Source organism: Sarcophilus harrisii, chromosome 5 (genome assembly GCF_902635505.1).
Source record: "Sarcophilus harrisii chromosome 5, mSarHar1.11, whole genome shotgun sequence".
Taxonomy (NCBI): Eukaryota; Metazoa; Chordata; class Mammalia; order Dasyuromorphia; family Dasyuridae; genus Sarcophilus; species Sarcophilus harrisii.
Window position 1 is genome coordinate 31,088,106 of NC_045430.1, and position 26,771 is coordinate 31,114,876.

General features: G+C 35.2%; 2 protein-coding genes across 6 annotated transcripts in view; both read right to left on the bottom strand.

Annotated features, from left to right (window-relative positions):
- Positions 1–10,321, bottom strand: part of LOC111721221 (POTE ankyrin domain family member A-like) — a 90,609-nt gene extending 80,288 nt beyond the window's left edge. Inside the window, exons 1-4 of the mRNA XM_031938308.1 lie at positions 9,495–10,321; positions 7,149–7,263; positions 6,793–6,966; positions 4,125–4,231 (exon numbers count right to left, since the gene is read on the bottom strand). Coding sequence (XP_031794168.1) covers positions 4,125–4,231; positions 6,793–6,966; positions 7,149–7,263; positions 9,495–9,727 — 629 coding nt within the window. The 5' untranslated portion in view covers positions 9,728–10,321. The remainder of the gene's footprint in view (positions 1–4,124; positions 4,232–6,792; positions 6,967–7,148; positions 7,264–9,494) is intronic.
- Positions 10,322–12,716: 2,395 nt separating this feature from the next.
- The window catches only part of LOC100928737 (ankyrin repeat domain-containing protein 7-like), a 101,229-nt gene continuing 87,174 nt past the window's right edge, over positions 12,717–26,771 (bottom strand). For all 5 annotated transcript variants that reach the window (XM_031938088.1, XM_031938090.1, XM_031938089.1 and 2 more), the window contains one exon: positions 12,717–12,920. In XM_031938088.1, coding sequence (XP_031793948.1) covers positions 12,865–12,920 — 56 coding nt within the window. In that variant the 3' untranslated portion in view covers positions 12,717–12,864. The remainder of the gene's footprint in view (positions 12,921–26,771) is intronic.

Consider the following 26,771-nt stretch of genomic DNA (forward strand, 5'->3'; position numbering starts at 1 on the left):
GAAAGAGATTAAAGGAATTAGAATAGTCAGTGAGGAAAGCAAACTATCACTCTTTGCAGATGATATGATGGTATACTTAGAGAACCCCAGAGATTCTACCAAAAAGCTATTAGAAATAATTAATAACTTTAGCAAAGTTGCAGGATACAAAATAAATCCCCATAAATCCTCAGCATTTTTATACTTCACCAACAAAATCCAACAGCAAGAAATACAAAGAGAAATTCATTCAAAATAACTGTCGACAGCATAAAATATTTGGGAATCTATCTATGAAAGGAAAGTCAGGAATTATATGAGCAAAATTACAAAAAACTTTCCACATAAAGTCAGACTTAAATAATTGGAAAAATATTAAGTGCTTTTGGATAGGCCGAGCAAATATAATAAAGATGACAATACTCCCTAAACTAATCTATTTATTTAATTATATACCAATCAGACTTCCAAGAAAATATTTTAATGATCTAGAAAAAATTCATATAGAAGAACAAAAGATTGAGAATCTCAAGGGAATTAATGAAAAAAAATTAAATGAAGGTGGCCTAGCTGTATCTGATCTAAAACTATATTATAAAGCAGTAGTCACCAAAACCATTTGGTATTGGCTAAGAGATAGATTAGTTGATCGGTGGAATAGGTTAGGTTCACAAGACAAAATAGTCAACTATAGCAATCTAGTGTTTGACAAACCCAAAGATCCTAACTTTTGGGATAAGAATTCATTATTTGACAAAAACTTCTGGGATAACTGGAAATTAGTATGGCAGAAATTAGGCATGGACCCACACTTAACACTGTATACCAAAATAAGATCAAAATGGGTCCATGATTTAGGCATAAAGAATGAGATTATAAATAAATTAGAGGAACATAGGATAGTTTACCTCTCAGACTTGTTGGGGAGGAAGGAATTTGTGACCAAAGATGAACTAGAGACCATTATTGATCACAAAATAGAAAATTTTGATTACATCAAATTAAAAAGCCTTTGTACAAACAAAACTAATGCAAACAAGATTAGAAGAAAAGCAACAAACTGGGAAAACATCTTCACAGTTAAAGGTTCTGATAAAGGCCTCATTTCCAAAATATATAGAGAATTGACTAATTTATAAGAAATCAAGCCATTCTCCAATTGAAAAACGGTCAAAGGATATGAACAGACAATTCTCAGATGATTAAATTGAAACTATTTCCACTCATATGAAAGAGTGCTCCAAATCACTATTGATCAGAGAAATGCAAATTAAGACAACTCTGAGATACCACTATACACCTGTCAGATTGGCTAAGATGACAGGAAAAAATAATGATGAGTGTTGGAGGGGATGTGAGAAAAATGGGACATCGATGCATTCTTGGTGGAGTTGTGAACGAATCCAACCATTCTGGAGAGCAATCTGAAATTATGCCCCAAAAGTTATCAAACTGTGCATACCCTTTGATCCAGCAGTGGTACTACTGGGCTTATATCCCAAAGAGATACTAAAGAAGGGAAAAGGACCTATATGTGCCAAAATGTTTGTGGCAGCCCTATTTGTAGTGGCTAGAAACTGGAAAATGAATGGATGCCCATCAATTGAAGAATGGTTGGGTAAATTGTGGTATATGAATGTTATGGAATATTATTGTTCTGTAAGAAATGACCAGCAGGAGGAATACAGAGAGGCTTGGAGAGACTTACATGAACTGATGAGTGAAATGAGCAGAACCAAGAGATCATTATATACTTCAACAACGATACTGTATGAGGATGTATTCTGATGGAAGTGGATTTCTTCGACAAAGAGAAGATCTAACTCAGTTTCAATTGATCAATGATGGACTGAAGCAGCTACACCCAAAGAAAGAACACTGCAAAATTAATGTAATCTGTTTGCATTTTTGTTTTTCTTCCTGGGTTATTTCTACCTTCTGACTCCAATTCTCCCTGTGCAGCAAGAGAACTGTTTGGTTCTGCACACATATATTGTATCTAAGATATACTATGACCTATTTAACATATATAGGACTGCTTGCCATCTGGGGGAGGGGGTAGAGGAAGGGAGGATAAAAATCGGAACAGAAGTGAGTGCAAGGGATAATGTTGTAAAAATTTACCCTGGCATGGATTCTGTCAATAAAAAGTTATTTTAAAAAAAAGAAAATAAAAAAAGAGTGATATTATAAACAAATTAAAAGAACATAGGATAATTTACCTCTCAGATCTGTGAAGGAAGAAGGACTTTTTGACTAAAGAAGAACTGGAACTCATTATTGAACACTCAATAGACAATTTTGATTATATAAGTTAAAAAAGTTTTTATGCAAACAAAACTAATGCAGACAAGATTAGAAGGGAAGCAATAAATTGGGAAAACATTTTAAGAGTTCTGATAAAGGTCTCATTTCTTAAATGAGAATAGAGAGAAATATATAGAGAATAAACTCAAATTTATAAGAATTCAAGCCATTCTCCAATTGATAAATATTTAATGCAGCCATTTTTGTGGTGCCAAATATTGAAAATTAAACGAATGCTCTGCAATCAGAGACTGGTTGGACAAACTGGTATATGAATGTAATAATGGGATACTATTGTTCAATAAGAAATGGTGATGGGGCAGATTTTATACAAGCTTGGAAAGACTTATACGAATTTATACAAAGTGAAATGAGGAGAAAAAGAAAAACATTGTACGCAATAGTAAAAACACTGTGTTATGATAAACTATAAATGATTCAGGTCTTCTCAACAATGCAATGATCCAAGATAAATAGAATGAACCAAGGAAACAAAATGCTATTTACATCCAGATAAAGAACCGATGGACTTTGGAGATTGGAGCATACTTTTTCACTTCACTTTTCACTTTTTCACGTTTCCCCCCCCCCTTTTGATCTGTTTCTTTGAAAACTAATGTGACTAATGTGAAAATGTTTTCCATTGTGTATAGGGATATATATATATATATATATATATATATATATAATCTATATCTACTTGCAAGGAAGGAAAAAATTTGAAACTCAAAATATTGTAAAAAGTGAATGCTAAAATCGTCTTGATATGTAATTGGTAAAACTAAGTTTTTTCCAGATTCTGCCATCTAGTTGGCTCATCATTATCTTTGTAGATGTATATGTATGTATAGACATACATACATGCATGCATACCTCAAACCCTTCATGGGCACTGAACAACAACAATGCACTGGTCTCAAAAGTGTTGGGGAAAGGAGATCCAACTGAATCTTATTTGAGAAACTACATAACACTTCTAATGATCACACTGCCACAAAAACTCATTTTAAACAATAATATTCTTTCAGGAATTATATTTGGCCACAGTAAATTTTTTAAAATCCCTAACCCAAATATATGATCTTGGAAGAATCAAAATTGTAGATAGTCCAAAGATCTACAGATATTATGTGTGGTGAATATAAATAGGTGCAGGCAATAGTGTCTTTGATGTAGTAAATGACGTCAAAGACATGCATGAACAGAAAAAAATGAGAGCTAACCTTGTATTGAAAATAAAAGCTTCCACTGGTCCTCAAGTATTAAAAGAACCAAGGGAATGAGTCAATGTGTTTCCTGGATTCTTTATTAAGAATGACAAGTCCTGTAGGAGAAGATTGGATGGGAGGATCAAAGTAAGAAATCAGTGTCATGAGTATTGACAAAAAGATCAAGGGTCCGTCAAAGTATTTCATCACATCATGTTTTTTATTTATTTGCATTTGTCAATGTACATATTCTTAAAGGAAACAAGGAGGAGCAGAAAATACATGCTACAATCCTCATGGGTGACATTAAGATTATTTCATAAAGAGAATCAACTGACTCAGAGTTCAAAACTTCTATGGAATAATATTAATTTAAAATCAATAAAGAAACTGCAAATAACAATCACTAATAAAGAATGATTATTAGTATGCCCATGTGGAGTGTTTTCTCTCTTGCAGAATCTTAAGTTTTTCTATTCATAGATGATGTTTTTGACATTTTTCAGCCCTTTGCAATGATAGTAAATTTCAATTGCTGTTGTTCACTAAATGTTCCATGATTTAAGTTAAATGATTTAATCTTATTCCTCTAGAAATATTGCTTTAAAAAATAAGCTTTAATTGCTGTACCTTTTATAGCTATCCAAGACATTCACGTTTGCTCCATTTTTCAAGAGAAAATCTGCCAATTCAGTGTTCATACTTGTAATTGAAAGCAAAAGTGGTGTAAGGCCTTCCTGCAAAGTCAAAACAAAGATATTAAACAAAGAAATTAAGTAAGCATTTTATATTTATTTCAATTCAGCTTATGACATTTTGTGAACATCTTGCTAATTTGCTAATGACATGTTAAGGACATGGCACAATGGACCACTGGAGTTAGAAGATAAGAACATAAATTCTGCATCTATTAGTCAATTCCTATGTGATCATTAAGCAAATTATTTCACCTCTCTGGGCCCTAAGTTTTCTTACATGCAAAATGATATCATCTCTGGGATTCCTTCTAGCCAGTAATTATGTAATCAGAAGATAGAAAACCAGAATTTGTAAGAGACCATTTTGTATTATTCCATGAGTGTCTTCCATTCTTGCTACTTTCATTTCATAATCAATTATTGTCCAAATGCAGCCAAACTTTTTTCTTCAGAATTGTACTAAAATAAAGCTATATCCTGGTTGGGTTTAAAGTTGACTAGTTTATCTTTACCCATTCCTCTAGAGTGTACAAAGTGAAAACAACTACAACCATAACATAACAACCAAAACAATCTATTAAAAAAATCTTGCCTTGAGAGGCTTAAATCTGAAAGAAAGTAATTTACCTAGAATTTTCCCTCTCTTACCACCCTTCCTCATGTGTTCCATGATTTTTTCTCTTTCAGGTGGCAATGATTAAAAATTAAGCCTTTACTCAAAAAAAAATCAGGAGTCATTCAATAATTCTAGAAAGAAAATGACTTTAAATGTGTAGTCATTAGGATAAAGAAACATGTACTTAAGAATTTGTTTCTGTGGAAATTCTGTCTCTCTGTAGAACAAATTTCAAAAAATTTTTCCTAAAAAATTATGATATTTCATCATGACAAATTCAAATTGTGTGCAATATCTGGTGGAATTATTGTATTCTGAAAAGCAGATGTAATATATCATTCAAAGAAGATTCTAGAGAGACAGAATGTGATTAAATAGCTAGCTAGCTAGCTTCAAAGTCAGTAAGACTTAGATTCAAGGCCTGCTGCTGACATGTATATACTGTGGGTGACTCCAGGACTCTTCCTAACACAGGGTTTCTTAACATTTTTATGTCATATACTCCTTTCCAGAAGAATGCTTTTAAATGCCTAAAACATGTAGAAGACAAACAAAACCATTTACATTGAAATAACTATAATCTCATTATAGTCATTTTAAAATTAATGGACCCCAGCTGAAAAATCCATGCTCTAAAATTAAAATATGGAGCAAGTGCTGGTCTAAATCAGTAGAGGGAATTTCCTTCTTAGGAATGAATATGAATGAATGTTAATGAAATCTCTTCCAGTGTCATGTCCACTCCTCCCCTCCCTTTCTCACCCCTCCACCTCACATTAGAAAATTCTGAAAGCTAATGAATTGTAACTATAGAATAATTTTAAGTTATTTTCATGAAAGAAATGCTTCCATGAATAAATGAATTATATCTAGCCATTCTTCACTTGATAAATGGGTAAAGGATATGAACAATTTTCAGGTGAAATTTTAACCATTTCTAGTCATATGAAAAGGTGCTCTAAATCACTATTGATCAGAGAAATGCAAATTAAGATAACTCTGACATACCATTATACATCTCTCAGATTAACTGAGATGACAGGAAAAGATAATGACAAATGTTGGAGGGGATGTGGGAAAACTGGGACATTAATACATTGGTAGTGGTCCAACTCTGGAGAGCAATTTGGGACTGTGTTCAAAAAAGTTATCAAACTGTGCATACCCTTTGATCCAGGAGTGTTACTACTGGGCTTATATCCCAAAGAGATCTTAAAGGAGGAAAAGGGACCCACGTGTGCAAAAATGTTTGTGACAGCCCTTTTTGTAGTGACAAGAAACTGGAAATTGAGTGGATACCCATCAGTTGGAGAACAGCTAAATAAATTATGGTATATGAATGTCAATTAATATTATTGCTCTATAAGAAACGATAGGCAGGATAATTTTAGAAAGGCCTGGAAGAGGCTTACATGAATTGATGCTAAGTGAAATGAACAGAACCAGGAGATTATTGTACACGGCAAAAACAATATTATATGATGATCAATTTTGATGGATGTGGCTCTCTTCAACAATGAGATGATTCAGACCAGTTCCAATGATCTTGTGATGAAGAGAGCCATCTACACCTAGAGAGAGGACTGTGGGAACTGAGTGTGGGAAGTGAGTTCACAACATAGCATTTTCACTCTTTTTGTTGTTTGCTTACATTTTATTTTCTTTCTTACTTTTTCCCTTTTTGTTTCGATTTTTCTTGTGCAGCAAAATAATTGTATAAATATGTATGCATATATTGGATTCAACATATATTTCTACTGTGTTTAACATATATTGGATTACTTGCCATCTAGGACAGGGGATGGGAGAAGTAGGGGGAGATTGAACACAAAGTTTTGTAAGGGTTAATTTTGAAACATTATCCATGCATGTGTTTTGAAAATAAAAAGCTTTAATTAAAATGAATTATAAAATATGTGAATTTGGACACTATTTTATTTTTTAGCTGATAATCTACTTTATCATACAAGAGATTAGCTTATACCTTGTTTTTTGCCTCAATATCAACTTTATATTTAACCAGTATTTCTGCCATGAATTTGGTCCGACCACAGGCAACGTAGTGAAGTATAGTGTTGTTGTCCTTATCCCTAAGATTAGGGTCTGCGCCATGTTCCAGCAGGATTGTTGCACATTCCTCCTGCTGACACTCTATTGCCTGTCAGTATAATATATACAAAGAAATAATAATGTAATATAAAATGTAGTATACTCAAGCATAATTAGTGATATTTAAATGTTAGTAAAGCTTACTAACTTATTTACTAACTTTTATTTTTCTTAATCAAAGAAAGAAATCAAAATGCATTTCATTGAACAGCATGGTTAACTATTGGGTACCTTCATTAAAGGTGTTCGATTGTCATCATCCAATAAGTTCAGTTCGCATTTTTTTTCTAGTAAGAGAGACACAAGGTCTGTATATCCATTAGCACAAGCCAAATGAAGAGGTGTTCTATGGAAATGAGAGAGTAAAATGATTGATTGATAATGTACTACAACAATCAAGATTGTACCATTCTAAGAATAAATTTTACTATAACATGCATTATCATTTTTATGCCTAAATTGTAAATCATTTCCAAAATAAATGATTATTGTCACCTAAATAAATACAAAATATGCATTAACTCTCATTGCTTGTATGATAGACAAAATTGCCCTTGGTGCTGGGGGAGAATATATCCAGATTTTACTACAGATTGGCATGGGAACTTTGCTCAGTTTCTGACCTCAGCTGCTGCGCCTCTCCTAAGGCAATTTGCTGGTCCCTTGTACCTTGGATTAACCATACTGATGCCAAACAGAGCAAAGTTCCTACTGGCATGACCCACTGCAGCTCAGAATTCATGAGTTCAAAAGATCTGCCAGTATCAGCTTTCCTGTAACTGGGATTATAGGTGGGCTTCACCCTGCCTAATTGTTAAGTCTAATAACAACTTTTCAATAAGAATATCCATCCACATTTACAAAATATTTAGTAAAGCAGCTGCCTCAGGAAAAAAAAAAAAAACAACAAATCCTTACATATTTGTGTATTGTATCTTTGTACAACCACATATATATGCATTTCCTGCTAAGGCTTCCTGAAAGGAAGCAAATGAAGTGGCTCTGTTTTGCTACAGGCTATTCCAGCAGGATAAACGTTTTGGTAGTTCTACCATGCTGGGAAGGTTTGAAGTAAGAACCTGGTATGTCTGCTGTTCATGGATCAACCTAACTAATATCATAAAGATGTCACCAAGTTGGTCAAATGAGGATGAATTTTTTATTGATAGTGTATTTCAAAGTCCATATTTGTGGGTTAGTCATTTCAGTCCTGTTCGACTCTGTCATTTCATGTTGGGTTTTCTTGAGAAAGATTTATAACACTCCTCTTTCCAGGTTCTCTTCCCAAGTATCCGATTCTCTGCTTCTCAGGCTCCCTCGCTTATTAAGTCCCTTACTAGACTGACTCCTAAAATAGGGACAATCCCTGCTCCCCCATTCCTTTGTATCTATTGCTGTTAACCCAGTGCCTGAAACATAGAGGGCTTAATAAAAGCAACAATTAATTTTCTACCTTGAAACTTTTACTCTTCACATATCTGAAGAATATGGACAATATCTTGTCCATATTTCACCAACTGTGGCTTCTAAGTGGCACAATGAATAAGACTCATCTTCCTGCGTTCAAATTTGATATCAGACACTTACCACTGTGTGATCCTGGTCAGGTTGCTCAATCTTGTTTGCCTCAATTTCCTCATCTGTTAAAATGTGCTGAAGAAGGAAATGGCAAACCATTCCACTAACTTTCCCAAGAACCCCCCCCACACACAAATCCTCACGGTTAGTCTGATACAGTCGTTTTAGACGTGTCACCAATTTAGCATTAGGGAAGAGTATTTGCTCCCACGTTGCTACTGATTAACAAGAAGTTAGTTGGACCTTGGCTAAAAGTAAATTGAAAGTTTCCAATTCATTAAAAATAGACAGGCAGGAGGGGGTAGTGAAGCCAGCTTTTTTTTTTTTTTTTTTTTTTATTTAATAGCCTTTAATTTACAGGATATATACATGGGTAACTTTACAGCATTAACAATTGCCAAACCTCTTGTTCCAATTTTTCACCTCTTACCCCCCCCTAACCCCTCCCCTAGATGGCAGGATGACCAGTAGATGTTAAATATATTAAAATATAACTTAGATACACAATAAGTATACATGACCAAAACATTATTTTGCTGTACAAAAAGAATCAGACTCTGAATTATTGTACAATTAGCTTGTGAAGGAAATCAAAGATGCAGGTGTGCATAAATATAGGGACTGGGAATTCAATGTAATGGTTTTTAGTCATCTCCCAGAGTTCTTTTTCTGGGTATAGCTAGTTCAGTTCATTACTGCTCCATTGGAAATGATTTGGTTGATCTCGTTGCTGAGGATGGCCTGATCCATCAGGACTGGTCATCATCTAGTATTGTTGTTGAAGGAATGATCTCCTGGTCCTGCTCATTTGTGAAGCCAGCTTTTGGGACTTGCTATCCAATCCCTAAGAGGCAAATCCCCAGGGGATGAGGTGGTTTGATTTCCCGAGGCTTAAGGGGGTGAGGAACACGGACTCACGTGGAGGGATGGGGGGAATGTCTTATGCTTCTTCATTGGGAGCTTTCTCCCTTTCCCCCCACCGCCAACCTTTGCTCTTACCGCTTCATTTTATCCAGTTCATTTACGGTGCTTTTTCCGAGCTGCAGCAGCTGCTGCACCTTCGCCACATCTCCGAGCAAGGCAGCTTTGTGGATTTTCCCGAGGTCCTTGCTCCGGATCTGATAGCCTTCGGTGGGGTAAGGGGTTTGGACCCCAAAGTAACTCGGCACCTTGTTGAAGGGGCGAGATGTTGATTGCCCCTTCTTCTTGCCGAAGTTGAAAATCTTCTTCATCTCGGAGGCAGCATTCCCGACTGGGAGAGAGAACCCGCAGGAGAGACTTCTCCGGGCCCCTCAGCCCGCTGGGAGGGGAAATTCAAGGGGGTATTAAAGGAGGAACTAAAAGGGGAAATATCAATAACTCCAGGCCGGAGGTAGAGACCTGCGAGCCCGCAGCAGTTATAACCGATTCAGCCCTAGAGCCGACTGCAACCCTGGCAATGGCAGGAGGGAAAATGGAAAATGAACTGCGCGTGCGTTTATCAGGTTTATCAGCTCACGAGGATGCGATAGTCAAGTGATGCGCCGGTGAGTGCTCGACCGTTAGCTGTCCGCGCCAGAAGTCCGAAGCGGTGGATCACGAGCGTGGGTGAGCTCCGGGCCTCGCGTTCGCATCTCGGGACCTTGCTTACTTTTGTAATGATGGGCAAAGCGCTTCCTTCCCGAGATTCCGTTTCTTTTGTAAAATGAAGACATTCTACTCGATAATCTCTCAAGTTTGGCAGCGCTTTATCACAATTCTGTAAACCCAAAGGCGGCGCCCAGCCTGAAGAGGAGCCCCCTGGATGAACAGATGCAGTCTTGCCTCGATTCTTCCTTCCCAGCTGGATGGGTTCAAGCTCATCCTGTACAAAATTTAATAAAAAATTTGGTGTTGTGATTAAGGAGGGGGCAGTACGGAGAAGGGCTTTTATTAGTTCAATGGAAAAAAAAAAAAGATTTATCACTTTTAGTTGAAAGATTTAAACATAACCAGAGTGTTGTGTTTTTAAGGATGTTCCTTTCTAGGAAGGACCTTGATGAATTCAGAGACATGAGATATAATTAAAATAGAGAAAACTAAGGGAAGATAGGACCCTTTTCAAACATCTGTGACACCAATACTTTGATTCTCTATATTAGTTTATCTCATACTGTTGCAGACTTCCATTAGGAGAGCTCATCAAAGGCCACTTTATTTTTAAGTCACATCTGATGTGGAGTAGAAGCTAGTAGGATTTCGTTTTACTGGCTTGGATTTTATCCCCAAACCATAAGGAAAATTCTGCAAAGGGAAACGATGCAGGTTATTAGCTAAGTAGCAGTGGTTATCTGCATACCCACAGTACTGGCTGAAGAACAAACGGGGAAAGTTCAAACAAATCCTTTCCCCTTCCCCAAATCTTGAACAAAAGTCAGGGTTGGCATTTGGGAAAAAGGAGTCACTGGAAAAGATCTGACTTGGAAACACACACACACACACACACACACACACACACAGAGTTTGATAGAATCTTGTTCATCAAAAATATGAAATTGTCAATTTGAACAAATGTCAAACTGAATTATGTGTGAAGGCTTGCTTTAAGCCCCTTGGAAAATAACTGCTATTTACAACTTGGCTACAAGTTGAATTTACAAGTCCTATTTAAATTGTTTTAATGCACACTCTAACTCTCTTATGCTCATCATTGTTTTCTATGTGGGAAGAAAATAAATTGGCCTATTACCTTAGGCATGGAATAGCATTTTCACTTTCTTTCCATTAGGGCCAACTTAGATTGCCAAAAATAACACGTGTGTAGCCATTTTCCCTTTGAAGCAGGGCGGGAGTGAGAACGAAAGATGAGGAGCTAATGGATGTTCTAACAGCTTCCAATTTCATTGTTTTTTTTTTTTTTCTGCTATTTGAATGTCAAGCTTCTCCCAAAATTGAACCTCAGGAAAAGGGTGAAGGCAAGTGAAGGGCAAAAATTAGTGGAGGTTGAGGTTCTTTGCAGCTTCTTCCAAGGGGCATGTAGCTAGCCATTGCACTTGATGTGGGGATATAAGCATAATTTTGGTGCCCTTTGCATTTATAGGGCTCAGTGGATTGTGTACTGGACAGGAAATGAGAAAGACAATAATATAAGTCCAGCTTCAGATGCTTACTACATATATGTCCCTGGACAAGACACTTAACCTCCTATTTGCCTTAGTATCCTCATCTGTAAAATGGGGAGAATAATAGCAATCCCCTCCTAGAATTGTTATGAGAATCAAATGAGATATCATTCACTAAGTGTTTAGTACAGGACTTGGCATATAATAAGCATTATGTAAATGTTAATCATGATGACAATGATGGTGATAATTGTTGGAGGGATGCTCCATAGAGGAATCTTGTGAAGTTGGTGAACGGCTTTCCATATAGAGTTGAGCACAGGCTCCAGTAACTACATTTCTAGTAGGTCCTCTAGATTTCCTTTGACTTTTTTGTGTATCTCTTTCCTCTAGCACTGACCTTGAGGATATTGTAAGATACTAGCAGTAATGGTTGCTGTCATTCATTTTTGAAGAGGACCAGACATTACTACCTTAGTGTCAACTTAGCATGTCTAATTGTGGCCGATAAGACCAATAAGATCTTGGAATCCTGTGGCACGGGTAAGACTCAAATAGTCCTTATGAATATTTGAGGTGATTTCTCTAACTTTGTGCATCTCTCACTTCTTTTAAGCTATTTCAATCCTGTTTCACTCATAGAGCACTGATGAGAGCACACCATGCTGGGCAGTGCTGTGCTGGTGTCTTCCATGTCATGCAATCAATTCTAAAATTAAGAGAAACCTAGAGAGTATCTTTGTATTGCTTTTTCTGATCATCTTGTGAATGTTTGCCCTTTGCAAGTTCTACATAAAAATAATCTTTTTGGCAAATGTGTCTCTAAGGCATTTAGAACAATGTGGTCAGCCCAATAGAGTTATTCTCTCTGCAGTAGTTTATATGCTTAGGAGTTTGGTTCAAGAAAGGCCCTCTGTGTCTGATATTTTATCTTACTTGGTAGGAACTTCAGAATCTTCCTAAGACAATGATTCAGTTTCCTGTCATAGTGCTGGTATTCTGTCCAAGTTTCAGAGACATACAACAATGAGGTAAGCTCAGCGGCTCTGTAGCCCTTTAGTTTGGTAATCAGTCTAATGTTTTACTCTCCCAAGTTTTCCCTCAGAGCCTCACAAAGAGTGTGTCAATCAATTAACCAGTCACAAAATAAGAATTTATTTATAGCATTCAAAGCTTCTCAACTGGTCGGAACAATGCTTCCATATATGGATGGTGTGGTGCTGGCTGATGGATCAACTGTTTTCTTATTGTTAATTGTTAGGCCAAAAATTATCAGAAGGAGCAAAGGATCAATTCACACTTGGTTGCATCTCAACTTCATAGACTGCATTGAGTGCACAATCATCTGAAAAAAAAAAAACAGAAATAAATGCTTATGTCAAAGTGATTGTAATTACAGCAGCACGTGTAAACTTTATGGGAAGGGAATAGTATTCATAGAAGAGGAGGAAAGATAGAAACTATGTGTGGGGTAAGGGAGTGGAGCAAGATGGTGAATAGGAAGCATTTTTCCTGACCTCTTTCTACAACCCTCAGACTAACTAGCAGATCCAGCCTCTGAATTAGCTTTGGAGTTAGGAACCTATGAATATTGGAAGTATGACAAACTACCAGCAGAAGATAATTTCGAAGATCTCCATAAAAAAGTGTGTTTCAACAGGGCACGGAGGCAGACCAAGCATAAGCAGGTCTAGCGCAGACACTGAGTGCAGGCAGTGCAGACTTTGGTTGGTATGGGCTCCTCAGGCCAGAGAATCTATGTGGAGGAATCTACAGCAATGTTGGTTACTCTACCCTGATGCAAGCCAGTAAATCAGCACAGAAGTTATAAAATATCCAACACAAACACAAAAAAGTAAATAGTGAATCCCAAAATATCAGAATTTCTTGGGACGTGGTCACAGCTACCCAGAACAGGGAGTCAGTCAGTGCTGCTCCAGCACAGCCACTGCCACTTGCAGAGGAAGCTTGACCAATCTTCCTTGCCCTAAAAGAAAATCTCGACTGTTTTTTTATCCTAAGGCAATTGGGGTTATGTGATGTGTCCAGCTAAGCTGTGTTAAGTGTCTGAGACCAGATTTGAACTCAGGTCTTTCTGACTTCAAGATGATCTCAACCTTTGTTAAAAAATGAGGAAACAAGCAAAAAGAACTTTGCCAATAGATAGTTTTTTATAGTGTAAAAGAAGAACAGATTTCAAACCCTGAGGTAACTAAAAGTAGATCATTTCCAGATGAAGCCCCAAAGGGTGATATAAATTGATCCCCATCACACAAGGCTCTCCTAGAAATAATTCAAAAAGATCGTAAAAGAAAAATGAGAACTTTGCAACAGGATTTGTAAAAACAAATAACAGAGATTATATGAAGAAAATTTCTTACAAAATATATTTAGTGAAATGGAAAAAGCATATAACTCCTTATGAAGTAGATTTGACAAAACGGAAAAAAGAGAACTAGCTGAAAAACAGAATTTGTGAAATGGAAAAAGAAAAATAACCTTTTGAAAAATAGAATTTGTGAAATGGAAAAAGAAAATAACTTCTTAAAAGACAGAATTGTGAAATGAAAAAAAAATCTATAGAAAAAACAATTTATCTAAAAATTCAATTGGCCAAATACAAAAAGAACTAAAAAAGTAAATGAAGAAAATAATTCACTAAAAATCAGAACTGGACAAAGGAAATGACTCAATGAGACATCAAGAATCAGTCAAGCAAAACCAACCCCCCCCCCCCCCAAAAAAAAAAATAAAATATAAAATACTTACTTGAGAAAGCAACTGAGCTGGAAAAGAGATCTAGGATAAACAATCTAAGGATTATTGGACTTCCTGAAAACCATGATAAAAAAGAGCCTTGGAATTATTTTTCAGGAAATCATCAAAGAGAACTACCCTGATGTCCAAGAATCAGAAGGTAAAATAGCCATTGAAAGAATTCACTAAATACCTCCTGAAAGAGAAACCAAAGTGAAAACTCCAAGGAATATCATGGGTAAATTTTACAACTATCAGACCAAGGAAAAAGTATTGCAAGCAACCAGAAAGTGACAATTCAAGTACTGAAGAATCACAATAAGGATTATCCAGGACCTAGCAGCTTCCATCTTGAAGGATCAAAGGACCCTGGAATTAGATATACTGAAAGGCAAAGAACTTGGAATTTAGCCACTTAACAGTTGTCATCCTCCCAAGTAGAAATACAGATAAAAATTTCCTTATAATATCACTTTTCTGGTTACTTCTATATGCTTTGCTAGAATCCTGTATTTGAAAATTGATCAAATTTTCCATTTAATTCTGGTCTCTCCATCATGAAAGCTTGAAAATCTACTTCCATTAAATACTCACCTTTTCCTCTAAAGGACTGTACTCATTTTAGCTGGATAGGTGATTCTAGGTTGTAATCCTAGCTCCATTGCTCTCTGGAATATTATTATTCCAATCATTCCTTTTATGTAGAAACTGCTAAATCTAGTTTTGTCCTGACTATGCTCCACTGTAATGTAATAGTTTCTTTGTCCTGGACTTGGGAATTTTGGAGTTTGGCTACAACATTCCTGGAACTTTTCATTTTAGGATCTCTTTCAGAAGATGATTAGTGGATTAGTGTATTCTTTTCCATTTCTATTTTGCCACCTGGTTCTAGAATATGAGGACAGTTTTCCTTGATAATTTCTTGAAAGAGGATGCCCAAGCACTGTTTTGATCATGAGTTTAGATAAAACAACTTTAAAATTCTTTCTCCTGTTCAATCTTCCATGTCAGTTAATTTTCCAATGAGTTATTTCATATTTTTTTTTTACTTTTCCCACTCTTTCGGTTTTTCTTTATTATATCTTGATTTCCCAGAAAGTCATTAGCTTCCATTTGGTTCCACTTGCCTGACTACTTCCCTAAATCCCTCCAAATATTATTAAATAATGACTAAACAAATTTTAGAGCCTCATAACCCACAAAATGATGTTGTGAAACAACTTTCCAATCTAAGACAATGCAGAAGGTTGTCAGGAAAGATCTGTCACACCAGGGTGAGTCTGCTGTCCAGGTGTTGGTCAGGTCAACATAGTTCTGGTAATCAGTGGCAGCAGCGATGATTTCCAGACCTCTCTGCCCACAGGTTCCAAAGACAGTTTAGAAGTCTTGCAAGAAAGCCTTTGTCATACCACGGTGAGAGTGAAGCTCAGTCTAGTGCAGGATATGCTAGCACAATCTTAGTAAACTTGGAGGTGGGTTTGGGAGCCACCATCATTGGTAAAGGTAGCAGCTGTAGTGGTGGCTGCTTTCAGAATGGTCTGAAGGAGAGTACAGGGGTCTCTTTGCTAGGACTGAGGAAAGACTCTGGTTTTTTTCCATACTTGAATTTGGATCATAGAAAGAGTGATTGGCTTGCAATTACTCCTAAATCAGAACACAGGCCAGAAGAGCAGTTAACACAATTTTCCTTATACTAGATGACCTTAGGTGAACTAGAAACTTAAGAGATGCCTAGGAATATATTTGAAAAAAACTACTCAGTATTCCTGGAGATTGGGAAAATGCTCTCTCAACCCTTGAAGCAGAGCCTTAGTTTGAAAAAAGAGTTAAATATCATGGTAAGAGTCTAGCCATAAATACAGTGAGAGGGAAGATCAAAACACATGTTCAAGAGGCAAGCCCAAGATGGCAGAGTAAAGGAAGGACCTATCCCAAACTCTCCCCCAATCACTCCAAATTCTTTTAAACAATAACTCCAAACTAAATTTATAGCATTGGAACACTAAAACAGATGGAGCAGAGCTGAAGACAACTTAGCTCAGCAGAAAAGGTCTGTAACATCAGAGTGGGAGTCAAGTTCCTAGAAAGATCAGAAAGAAACAGCTGCATAAGCCCTGAAGCTTGGGACAGTGCACTCTCTACCCTGGAAACAGAGCCCCACTAAAAAGTTAAAAGCTGAGTAATAGGCTGGCAAAATGAGACAATAGAAAAAAATTTCTGACCACAGTTATTATGGTGAAAAAAAAAAATATGAAAACACACACCCAGAAGGTGATGAAGTCAAAGATCCTACATTTAAAGCCTTCAAGAAAAATAAGAATTGCCTCAGGTCATAGGAGAGGTCAAGAGGGATTTTGAAAATCCAGTAAGAGATATAGAGGATTTTCCTTTTTTTTAGGAAAAAAATGAGTGGTGGAAAAATGTAAAAAGCCAGTGGTGAGAAGAATGCCTTAAAAAGCACTAAAACTGTCCAATTGGGGAATGAGATACCAAAAAACTGGTTGGGAAAATTGCCCTTATAGTGTAGAAGTATAATAAAAATTGAAAGAATCCACCGATCACCTTCTGAATGAGATCACAAAGTGAAAATTCTCAGAAATATGACAGCCAAATTTCAGATTCCCAGGTCAAGAATAAACTATTGCAAGCAGGCAGAAAGAAATAATTCCAGTATTATGTATGGACAGTCAGGATAATACAAGATTTAATAGCTTCTGTATTAAATGATAAGAAGGTTTGGAATAAGATATACCAGATGGCAAAAGAGTTAGGATTATAACAAAGAATCACCTTCTCAGAAAAAAAAAATGAGTATAATCTCTCAGGAGAAAAAAAATACATATTGGAGTAAACAAACATTTCAAGTATTAGTCCAGATCAAGTTAAAGTTCTGAAGGTAACCAATTATATATATATATATATATATATATATATATATATGTATATATATATACATATATATATATATACACACACACATATATATACATATACATATATATATATATATATATTTTTTTCTCTAATTTGTAGAGAATGGCTTTCTTAAGAAAGCACAAATAGTTTATATCACTTATTTGTAAAGCAATTGAAATGTGTTATTTCATTTGTCTTGAATACCCATGTCTGCTTGCTCCACTGCCTCAAAAATGTATTTCAAGGAAATGATTTTTACCAAAGGAGAGTCACATTAATGGATTGGAACTTTCTGAAATTGGACACTATCACCAATGATTTATTTAAGGGAAATAAGTTGGGAGAAATGAAGCTGGAGGAAATGGCCAGAAAAAGAAAAAAGATCTGGAAATGGAGAGATAAAATGAAAGAACGATTCCTTGCTAAGAGATGCTAATTGGATTAAAAATAAAACAGGCTGATCAGCACAAACATGAATATCTGTTGGATGTTCAAAGTTCTGCACAGTGATTCCTATTCCAAGAAGAGTATATTCCATTCTGCTTTTTCTTGTGTCTATTAGTCAGGATATCAACTACTAATAGTGCAGGCTGAGGATAGAGCTTACATTCCTTTCAAAGCAGCTTTTTAAGGCACCTGGAACTAAAGATGGATGCTGGCAAGAGAAAAACCTATCAAAGCCTTGCCTGAGGGCTGAAAATTGAATTTTTTTCAGTGGAGGTAGCTTTTCCAATAGGTGAAAAGTCTGGGAAGCTACATTTCCCCTCCAGAAAGGCTTTGAAAAGTTTTCCATTCCTTTGGGCTTCATTCTTTTCAGTCAGAGGTCTAATTCAAATGAATTTCTGTTTCATCTTGGTTAAATTTATAAGAAAAATGCCACAGGCATTCTATTCATATATATGCTATAATTTATTTTGGTTGTCTTTCACTATTGCCCTTTCTCAAAAAATGGAATATAGGTGGCTTGTTGCCTTTTTCCCTATAACTGATTAATAACAGCATTGCCATATTATGCAAAACTTATAAATCTGTTGTATGTATACTGTTTTGGATTGGGAGTCCAATGTACCATGTGGAATGTGTTTTTTTTTATTACAGCTTTTTATTTACAAAACATGTGTATGGGTAATATTCAACATTGACCCCTGAAAAACCCTGTGTTCCAAAATTTCCCCTCTTTCCTCCCACCACTTATCCTAGATGACAGATAATCCAATACGTGTTAAATATGTTAAAATATATATTAAATATATGTCTACATATTTATATAGTTATCTTGCTGCACAAGAAAAATTGGATCAAGGGAAAAAAACTGAGAAAGAAAAACAAAATATAAGCAAACCACAATAGAAAGAGTGAAAATGCTCAGTTCCTACAATCCTCTCTGTGTGTAGATAGCTCTCTTCATTACAAGATTATTGGAACTGATGTGAATCATCTCACTGTCAAAGAGCCATGTCAATCAGAATTAAACATCATATCATCTTCTTGTTGCTATGTTCAATAATCTCTTGGTTCTACTCATTTCATATTTCAGTTCATATAAATTTCCCCAGACTTTTCTAAAATAATCCTGCTGATAATTTATTATAGAATAATATTCTATAACATTCATGTATCATAATTTATTCAGCCATTCTCCAGCTGATGGGCATCCATTCAAGTTTCCAGTATCTAGCCACTACAAAAAGTGCTGCCACAAACATTTTTGTACATATGGGTCGCTTTTCTTCCTTTAAAATCTCTTTGGGATATAAGCCTGGTAGATACATTGCTGGATCAAAGGGTATGCACAGTTTGATGACTTCTTGAGCATAGTTCCAAATTGCTCTCCAGAATGGCTGGATCCATTCACAATTCAGTTTTCCTACATTCCTTCCAATGTTCCTCATTATCTTTTCCTGTCATCTTAGTTGATCTCAGAGGTATATAGTGGTATCTCAGAGTTGTCTTAATTTGCATTTTTCTGATCAATAGTGATTTACAACATCTTTTCATATAACTACAAATGATTTCAATTTCTTCATCTGAGAATTGTCTATTCATATCCTTGACCATTTATCAATTGGAGAATGGCTTGATTACTCTTACATTCTTTCTCCCCATTTAAATATAAGTAAGTTAAAAGTGCATGCCATATTTTGCAGCATAAAATATTATACTTAGATTCTATCCTAAAGAATGGAGGGTCTGAACAAGTCAGCTAACTTCATATAGAACAAAGTAACTAATGATTCTCCCTATTTAGATATGTTCAGGTGATATTGGCAGAGCCAATATGTCAGACAAGTCTTTGTCTGAGCTCTTACTGGCTTCCTTGAGGTTCACACCAGATCAAGCCTCTGAACTGGTTTTGAAGAGATGGATCCCACAAATATTTGATATGTAACAGATATCTTGTAGAAGATATTTAGGAAGAACTGTCAAAATGTTAGGGTGGAGTGGGAGTGACCCAGCACAGGCACAGTACAGGAACTCAGGTCAGAGTGCCTCTGCATACTGGGTAAATCTATTGGGGGTCTCTTAGCCAAAATACTGCAGCATTGGCTACTTTTACCTGATTCAGAAACCAGTGGATCAGCAGACTACCTGTGAGACCTTCAGTACAACTGCAGAAGGCAAATAGTGAGACCCTGAAACTCAACATAATAAGTGAGGTTTGGCCACACTCATACAGCACTGGAAGGAAGCCAGGAGTGCTGGCCCCAGGGAAGTGTGAGGCTGCTGTTGCCTGTAGAAGAAATTTGTGACATCTCCATTTTGTTGTAAGAGCAGACCTCAACCTTTAAAAATGAAAAGCAAAAAGAATTCTGACCATAGATAGGTTTTATGGAGATAGGGAAGAACAGATCTCAAATCCTGAAGACACTAGAAGCAAACTGCCTCCAGGTGAAACCTCAAAAGGTGATATAAGTTAGTCTCCAACTCTAAAGATTCTATTGGAAGAATTCAAAAGAGATCTTAAGAGAGTTAGAAGGAAAATGAGATAGGAAATGAAAGCTTTAGAAAAGGAAAAACAGAATTTATCTGAAGAAAACCACTCCTTAAAAAAAGTTTTATCAAAATGGAAAATGAAACCAACTCTTTGAAAAAGAGAATTTGTGAAATGGGAGGAAAACAATAAACAAAACAACTCATTTGTAATTTCAACTGGCCAAATGCAAAAGGAGGTAAACTAGCTAACTGAAGAAAACAATTCACTAAAAATTAAAATAGAATAAATGGAAGTGAATGATTCTATGAGATAGGAAGAATCAGTCAAACCAAATAAAAAACTGAAAAAATAGAAGAAAAATAGAAGAATACTTCATTGGAAAAACAGCTGACATGAAAAATAGATCCAGGAGAAACAATCTAAAAATTATTGGGCTATCTGGAAACCATGATGACAGAAAGAGTTTAGACAACAATTTTTCAAGAAATCATCAAGGGGAAGCCAAGAACATAGAAAACTACCATGAAAGGGAAGATCAGAACACCAATCCAGATAAGAACTAAATATCCACAGAGGAAATCTCAAAGAGTGATATGAATTGGTCTCAAGCCCAAAGAGACTGAAGAAAACAATTCCTTAAAAATACAATTGGCCAAATGCAAAATATATCCACTGAAGAAACGACATCTTCAAAAGTAAAATTACTCAAAAAAAATGCTAATTGAAGAAAATCACATTAAATATTAGACTGGAGCAAATGGAAGACAATAACTTTCTGATACAACAAGAATCAATGAAACAAACTACAAAGGATGAAAAAAATGGAAGAAAATTTGAAATATCACATTGGAAAAAATGGCTAACCTAGAAATAGAGACAGTTTAAAAGTGTTGGCCAACCTGAAGGCCATGTCCAAAAAAAATGCCTGTATAGTATTCTTCAGGAGATTGTTAAAGAAAACTGCCTTCTGATGTAGGCATAAAGAATGAGATTATAAATAAATTAGAGGAACACAGGATAATTTACCTCTCAGAGATGTGGAAGAGGAAGGAATTTATGACCAAAGAAGAACTAGAGTCCTTACTGTTCACAAAATAGAAAATTTTTATTATATTAAATTGAAAAGATTTCGTACAAATAAAACTAATGCAGACAAGATTAGAAGGGAAGCAATAAACTTTTTTTTACATTTTTACAGTCAAAGGTTCTGATAAAGGCCTCATTTCCAAAATATATAGATAATTGACTCTAATTTATAAGAAATCAAACCATTGTCCAATTCATAAATGGTCAAAGTATATGAACAGAATTCTTAGATGAAGAAATTGAAACTATTTCTAGCCATATGAAAAGATGCTCCGAGTCATTATTAATCAGAGAAATGCAAATTAAGACAACTCTGAGATACCACTACACACCTGTCAGACTGGCTAAAATGACAGGGAAAGATAATGTGGAATATTGGAAGGGATGTGGGAAAACAGGAACACTAATACATTGTTGGTGGAATTGTGAATACATCCAATCATTCTGGAGAGCAATTTGGAACTATGCTCAAAAAGTGATCAAACTGTGCATACCCTGGGTTTATATCCCAAAGAGATCTTAAAGAAGGGAAAAGGACCTGTATGTGCAAGAATGTTTGTGGCAGCCCTCTATGTAGTGGCCAGAAACTGGAAACTGAGTAGATGCCCATCAATTGGAGAATGGCTGAATAAATTGTGGTATATGAATATTATGGAATATTATTGTTTCGTAAGAAATGACCAACAGGATGATTTCAGAAAGGTCTGGAGAGACCTACACGAACTGATGCTGAGTGAAATGGGCAGGATCAGGAGATCTTTATGTACTTCAACAACAATACAATATGATGATCGATTCTGATAGACCTGGCCATCTTCAGCAATGAGATGAACCAAATCAGTTCTAATGGAGCAGTAATGAACTGAACTAGTTACATTCAGTGAAAGAACTCTGGGAGATGACTAAGAACAATTACATTGAATTCCCAATCCCTATATTTTTGTCCACCTGCATTTTTGATTTCCTTCACAGTCTATTTGTATAATATTTCAGAGTCTGATTCTTTTTGCACAGCAAAATAACGATTTTGACATGTATACTTATTTTGTATTTAATTCATACTTTCATATATTTAACATGTATTGGTCATCCTGCCATCTAGGGGAGGGGGTGGGGGGGAAGAAGGGGAAAAATTGGAACAAAAGGTTTGGCAATTGTCAATGCTGTAAAATTACCCATGCATATAACTTGTAAATAAAAAGCTATTGAAATTTAAAAAAAAAGAAAACTGCCTTCATATTTTAGAAACAGAGGGGAAAAACACTCATTAAAAGAACCCATCCATTACCTTCAGAAAGTGATCCCTCAAGGAAAACCTCAAGGAACACTGTTGTGAAACTCCAAAATTATAATCTCAAAGAAAAATATTGCAAGTTGCCAAAAACAAAACAAAACAAAACAAACAAACAAACAAAACCAATTCACATTATCAAAGAGCAAATTTTCAACCAGTCAGAATTACCCAGGATCTGGCAGCTTCCACAATATAGCATTGGAATAACTTGAATAATATATGCTTGAAGGCACAGGACTGAGCATTATAACCAAAAATTTAGTGTCCAACTAGACTCAGCATCATCTTTCATGGAAGGCAACTTCAATGAAGTAAAAGATTTTCAATCATTCCATTGAAAAAAGAGAACTAATCAGAAAATTTAATCTACAAACACAGGACTCAAGAGAGGCATAGAAAAGTAAACAGGAGAAATGTGTCTAATATTTAAAGGCCAAGTTGTTTACATGCCTAGAGGGAAAAAGATACCTGCAACTCTTGAGCTCTTTATCTGTCATTGGTCAGAGATGGGCATCATATGAAGGGAGGCTATGATTTTGAATGGACTCTGATTTGATGATATCAAAGGGAAAAAAAGAAAACCCAGGTAAAGTTTGGAAAAATGTCTTTACTGGGAAAAGAGGACAGAGGAAGTATAATGGAAAATTCAATCACATTAAGAAGTGCAAAAATCTATTAAAATCCAGGGGAAAAAGAGGGGATGAGCATTATATAAACTTAATGTCATCGATTTTGGCTCCAAAGAGGGAATAACAATCATTCAGTTGGTTATAAAAAATTTAATAACCTTATAAAAAAATAGGAGGAGAAAAAGGACAAAGAAGGGATAGGGAAATTAGAATGAAAAGCAAAAACACTAGGAAAAAAGCTAAGAGAAGAGGTGAAGGGGTGATGGAAAATAAAGATAGTAGGTAGGGTGTGTTATAAAAACACAAGTAAAAGAAGGAGGAGGTGTGATAGGAGATAAGATAGTGGATGTAGTGGGAAAAAACACTTCTAAGGACAAGGCAAAAAGAGAAAACATGTATATACAAGGGAGAAAATAGGATAGAGGGTAATACAGAACTGATAATCATGATTGTGATGTAAATAGGATGAACTCTCCCATAAAACAGAAGGAAATAGCACAGTGGATTAAAAAACCGAATCTTACAATATGTTGTTTACAAGAAACACATCTTACATCATACATACAGATTAAAGATATAAGGCTGGAACACAATTTACTATGCTTTAGCTGAAATTAAAAAAAAAAAAAAAGCAAGGGTAGCAATTCTGATCTCAGATAAAGCAAAAGTAAAAATAGATAATATTAAGAGAGATAAGGAATGAAAGTACATCTTGATAAAGGGTACCATAAACAATGATGTAGTAACAATACTAATAGTATACGGGACAAGTGGTAGTAGCGCAGCCAAATTCCTGCAGAATTTTTTAAGCCACAAGAAGACGATATTAATGGGAGACCACAATTTTCTCCTTTCAGAATCAGACAAATCTAGCCACAAAATAAACAAGAAAGAAAGTATGGTGGTTAATATAATCATAGAAAACCTAGATATGATAGACCTCTGGAGATATGTGAATAGGGAGGGAAAGGAATACACCTTTTTTTCCTCAACAGTACATGGTACTTACACAAAAACTGAACATTTGTTAGGGCATAAAACCTTACAATCAAATGCAGAAAGGCAGAAATAGTAAAAGCTTCCTTTTCAGACTACAAAGCAATAAAAATTTTATTCAATAAAGGGCCAGGGAAAGATAGATTATTTAATTTCCAACTGGTTTTTAGTTCAATTCTAAAAAATTAGTGGTTCAAACAAATCACAGAAACAATCCATAATTTTATTCAAGAGAATGACAAAAATGAGACAGCATATTAAAATCTATGGGGCACAGCCAAAGCATCTCTGAGGGGAAAATTTTATATCTTTAAATGGCTATTGAATAAAAAATATTAAGAACAGACAAATGAATTAGGCATGCAACTAAAATAGCAAAAAAAAAAAATTAAAAATTCCCAACTAATACCAAATTGGAAATTCAAAAAATAAAAAGGAAAGATTAATAAAATTGAAAGTACTAAAACTATTGAAATAAGAAACAAAACTACGATTTAGTTTTATGGAAAAACAAACCTAACAAAAGAGCTAAACCTTTGGTTAATGTGACTAGAAAAAGAAAAAAAACAATGAATTTAACATCAATGAAAAAGAATAATTAGGAGGTATTTTGCCCAACTGTATGGCAGCAAATCTAACAATCTAACCAAAATAGATGAATATTTACAAAAATAATTGGCCAATTGCAAAAGGAGCTAAAAAAGGTAACTGAAGAAAATAATGCACTAAAAATTAGAATTGAACAAATGGAAGTGAATGACTCAATAAGACTTCAAAAATAACTCAAATAAAAATAAAATAATGAAAAAAACAGAAGAAAATATGAAATATCTCCCAGGAAAAACAACTGATCTGGAAACTAGATCTAGGAGAGACAATATAAGGATTATTGGACTTACTGAAAGCCCTGATGAAAAAAACAACCTAGACATTATCTTACAGGAAATCATCAAAGAAAACTGCTCTGGTATTTTAGAATCAGAAGATTAAAATATCCATCAAAAGAATCCACTGATCACCTAATGAAAGAGACCCCAAAATTAAATCCCCATGGAATTTCATGGCTAAATTTCAGAAATATCATACCAAGGAAAAGATATTGCAAGTAGCCAGAAAGAAACAATTTAAATACCAAGGAGTCACAATTACAATTATCTAGGACCTAGCAGCTCCCCCCTTAAAGGACTGAAGGGCCTGGAATCTGATATCTAGAAAAGCAAAGGAACTGGGAGTACAGTCAAGAATAAACTATCCAGCTAAAGTGAGTGTAATCTTTCTGGGAAGAGGCTGAAGATTCAAAGACATAAATGAATTTCATCTGTTTCTAATGAAAAGACCAGAAATGAACAAAAACTGGTTTCCAAACACATAACTCAAGAGAAGCATAAAAAGGTAAAAAGGAAAGAACTCTTGAGAACTATATTTCTGTTATGGGTATTCTTAGAGAATGCTGGTATAATTTGATTTCACTGTTATAATATAAAAAAAGAAACTGGAGGTGGAAAGGGGATTGTACCAAAAAAGGGGAAAGTGGAAGTAAAATGAGGGAATTTACATCTCAGGAAGCGGCAAAGAAAACCTATTATAATAAAGGGAAAGAATGGAAGGGGATGGATACTGTGTGAATCTTATTCTCATCAGATTTGGCTCTAAGACAGAATATCAGACATATTTGGTATCATAAAAAACTTAGAGAAACCTAGAGAATCAACTAAAAATCTATGAGAAATAATCCACATAGTTAAGCAAAGTTTTAGGATACAAAATAAATCCACATAAATCAGCAGCATTTTTATACATAACTAACAAAATCCAACAGCAAAAGATACAAAGAGAAATTCCATTTAAAATAATTGTCAATAGTATAAAATATTTTTGAATCTCTATGCCAAGGGAAAGTCAGGACCTATATCAGCAAAACTACAAAACACTTTCCACAAAAAGTCAGATCTAAACAATTGGAAAAATATCAAGTGCTCTTGGATAGGTCTAGGGAATATAATAAAGATGACAATACTACCTAAAGTAATCTATTTATTTAGTGATATACCAATCAAACTCCCAAGAAACTATTTTACTGACCTAGAAAAAATAATAAAATTCATCTGGAAGAAACAAAAGCTCAAGAATTTCAAAGAAATTAATGAAGAGAAAAACAAATGAAGGTGGCCTAGCTGTACCAGATCTAAAATTATATTATAAAGCAGCAGTCATCAAAACCATTTGGTACTGGCTAATAAACAGAGTAGTTGATGAGTGGAATAGATTAAGTTCACAAGACAAAACAGTCCATGACTACAGTAATTTAGTGTTTGACAAATCCAAAGACCCCAGCTTTTGGGATAAGAACTCACTATCTGATAAAAACTGCTGGAAAAATTGGAAACTAGTATGGCAGAAACTAGGCATTGACCCACACCTAACACCATATACCAAGATAAAGTCGAAATGGGTTCATGATCTAGACATAAAAAATGTTATTTTAGACAAATTAGGTGAATATAGGATAATTTACCTCTCAGATCTGTGGAGGAGAAAGGAATGTGTGACCAAAGAAGAACTAGATATCATTATTGATCACAA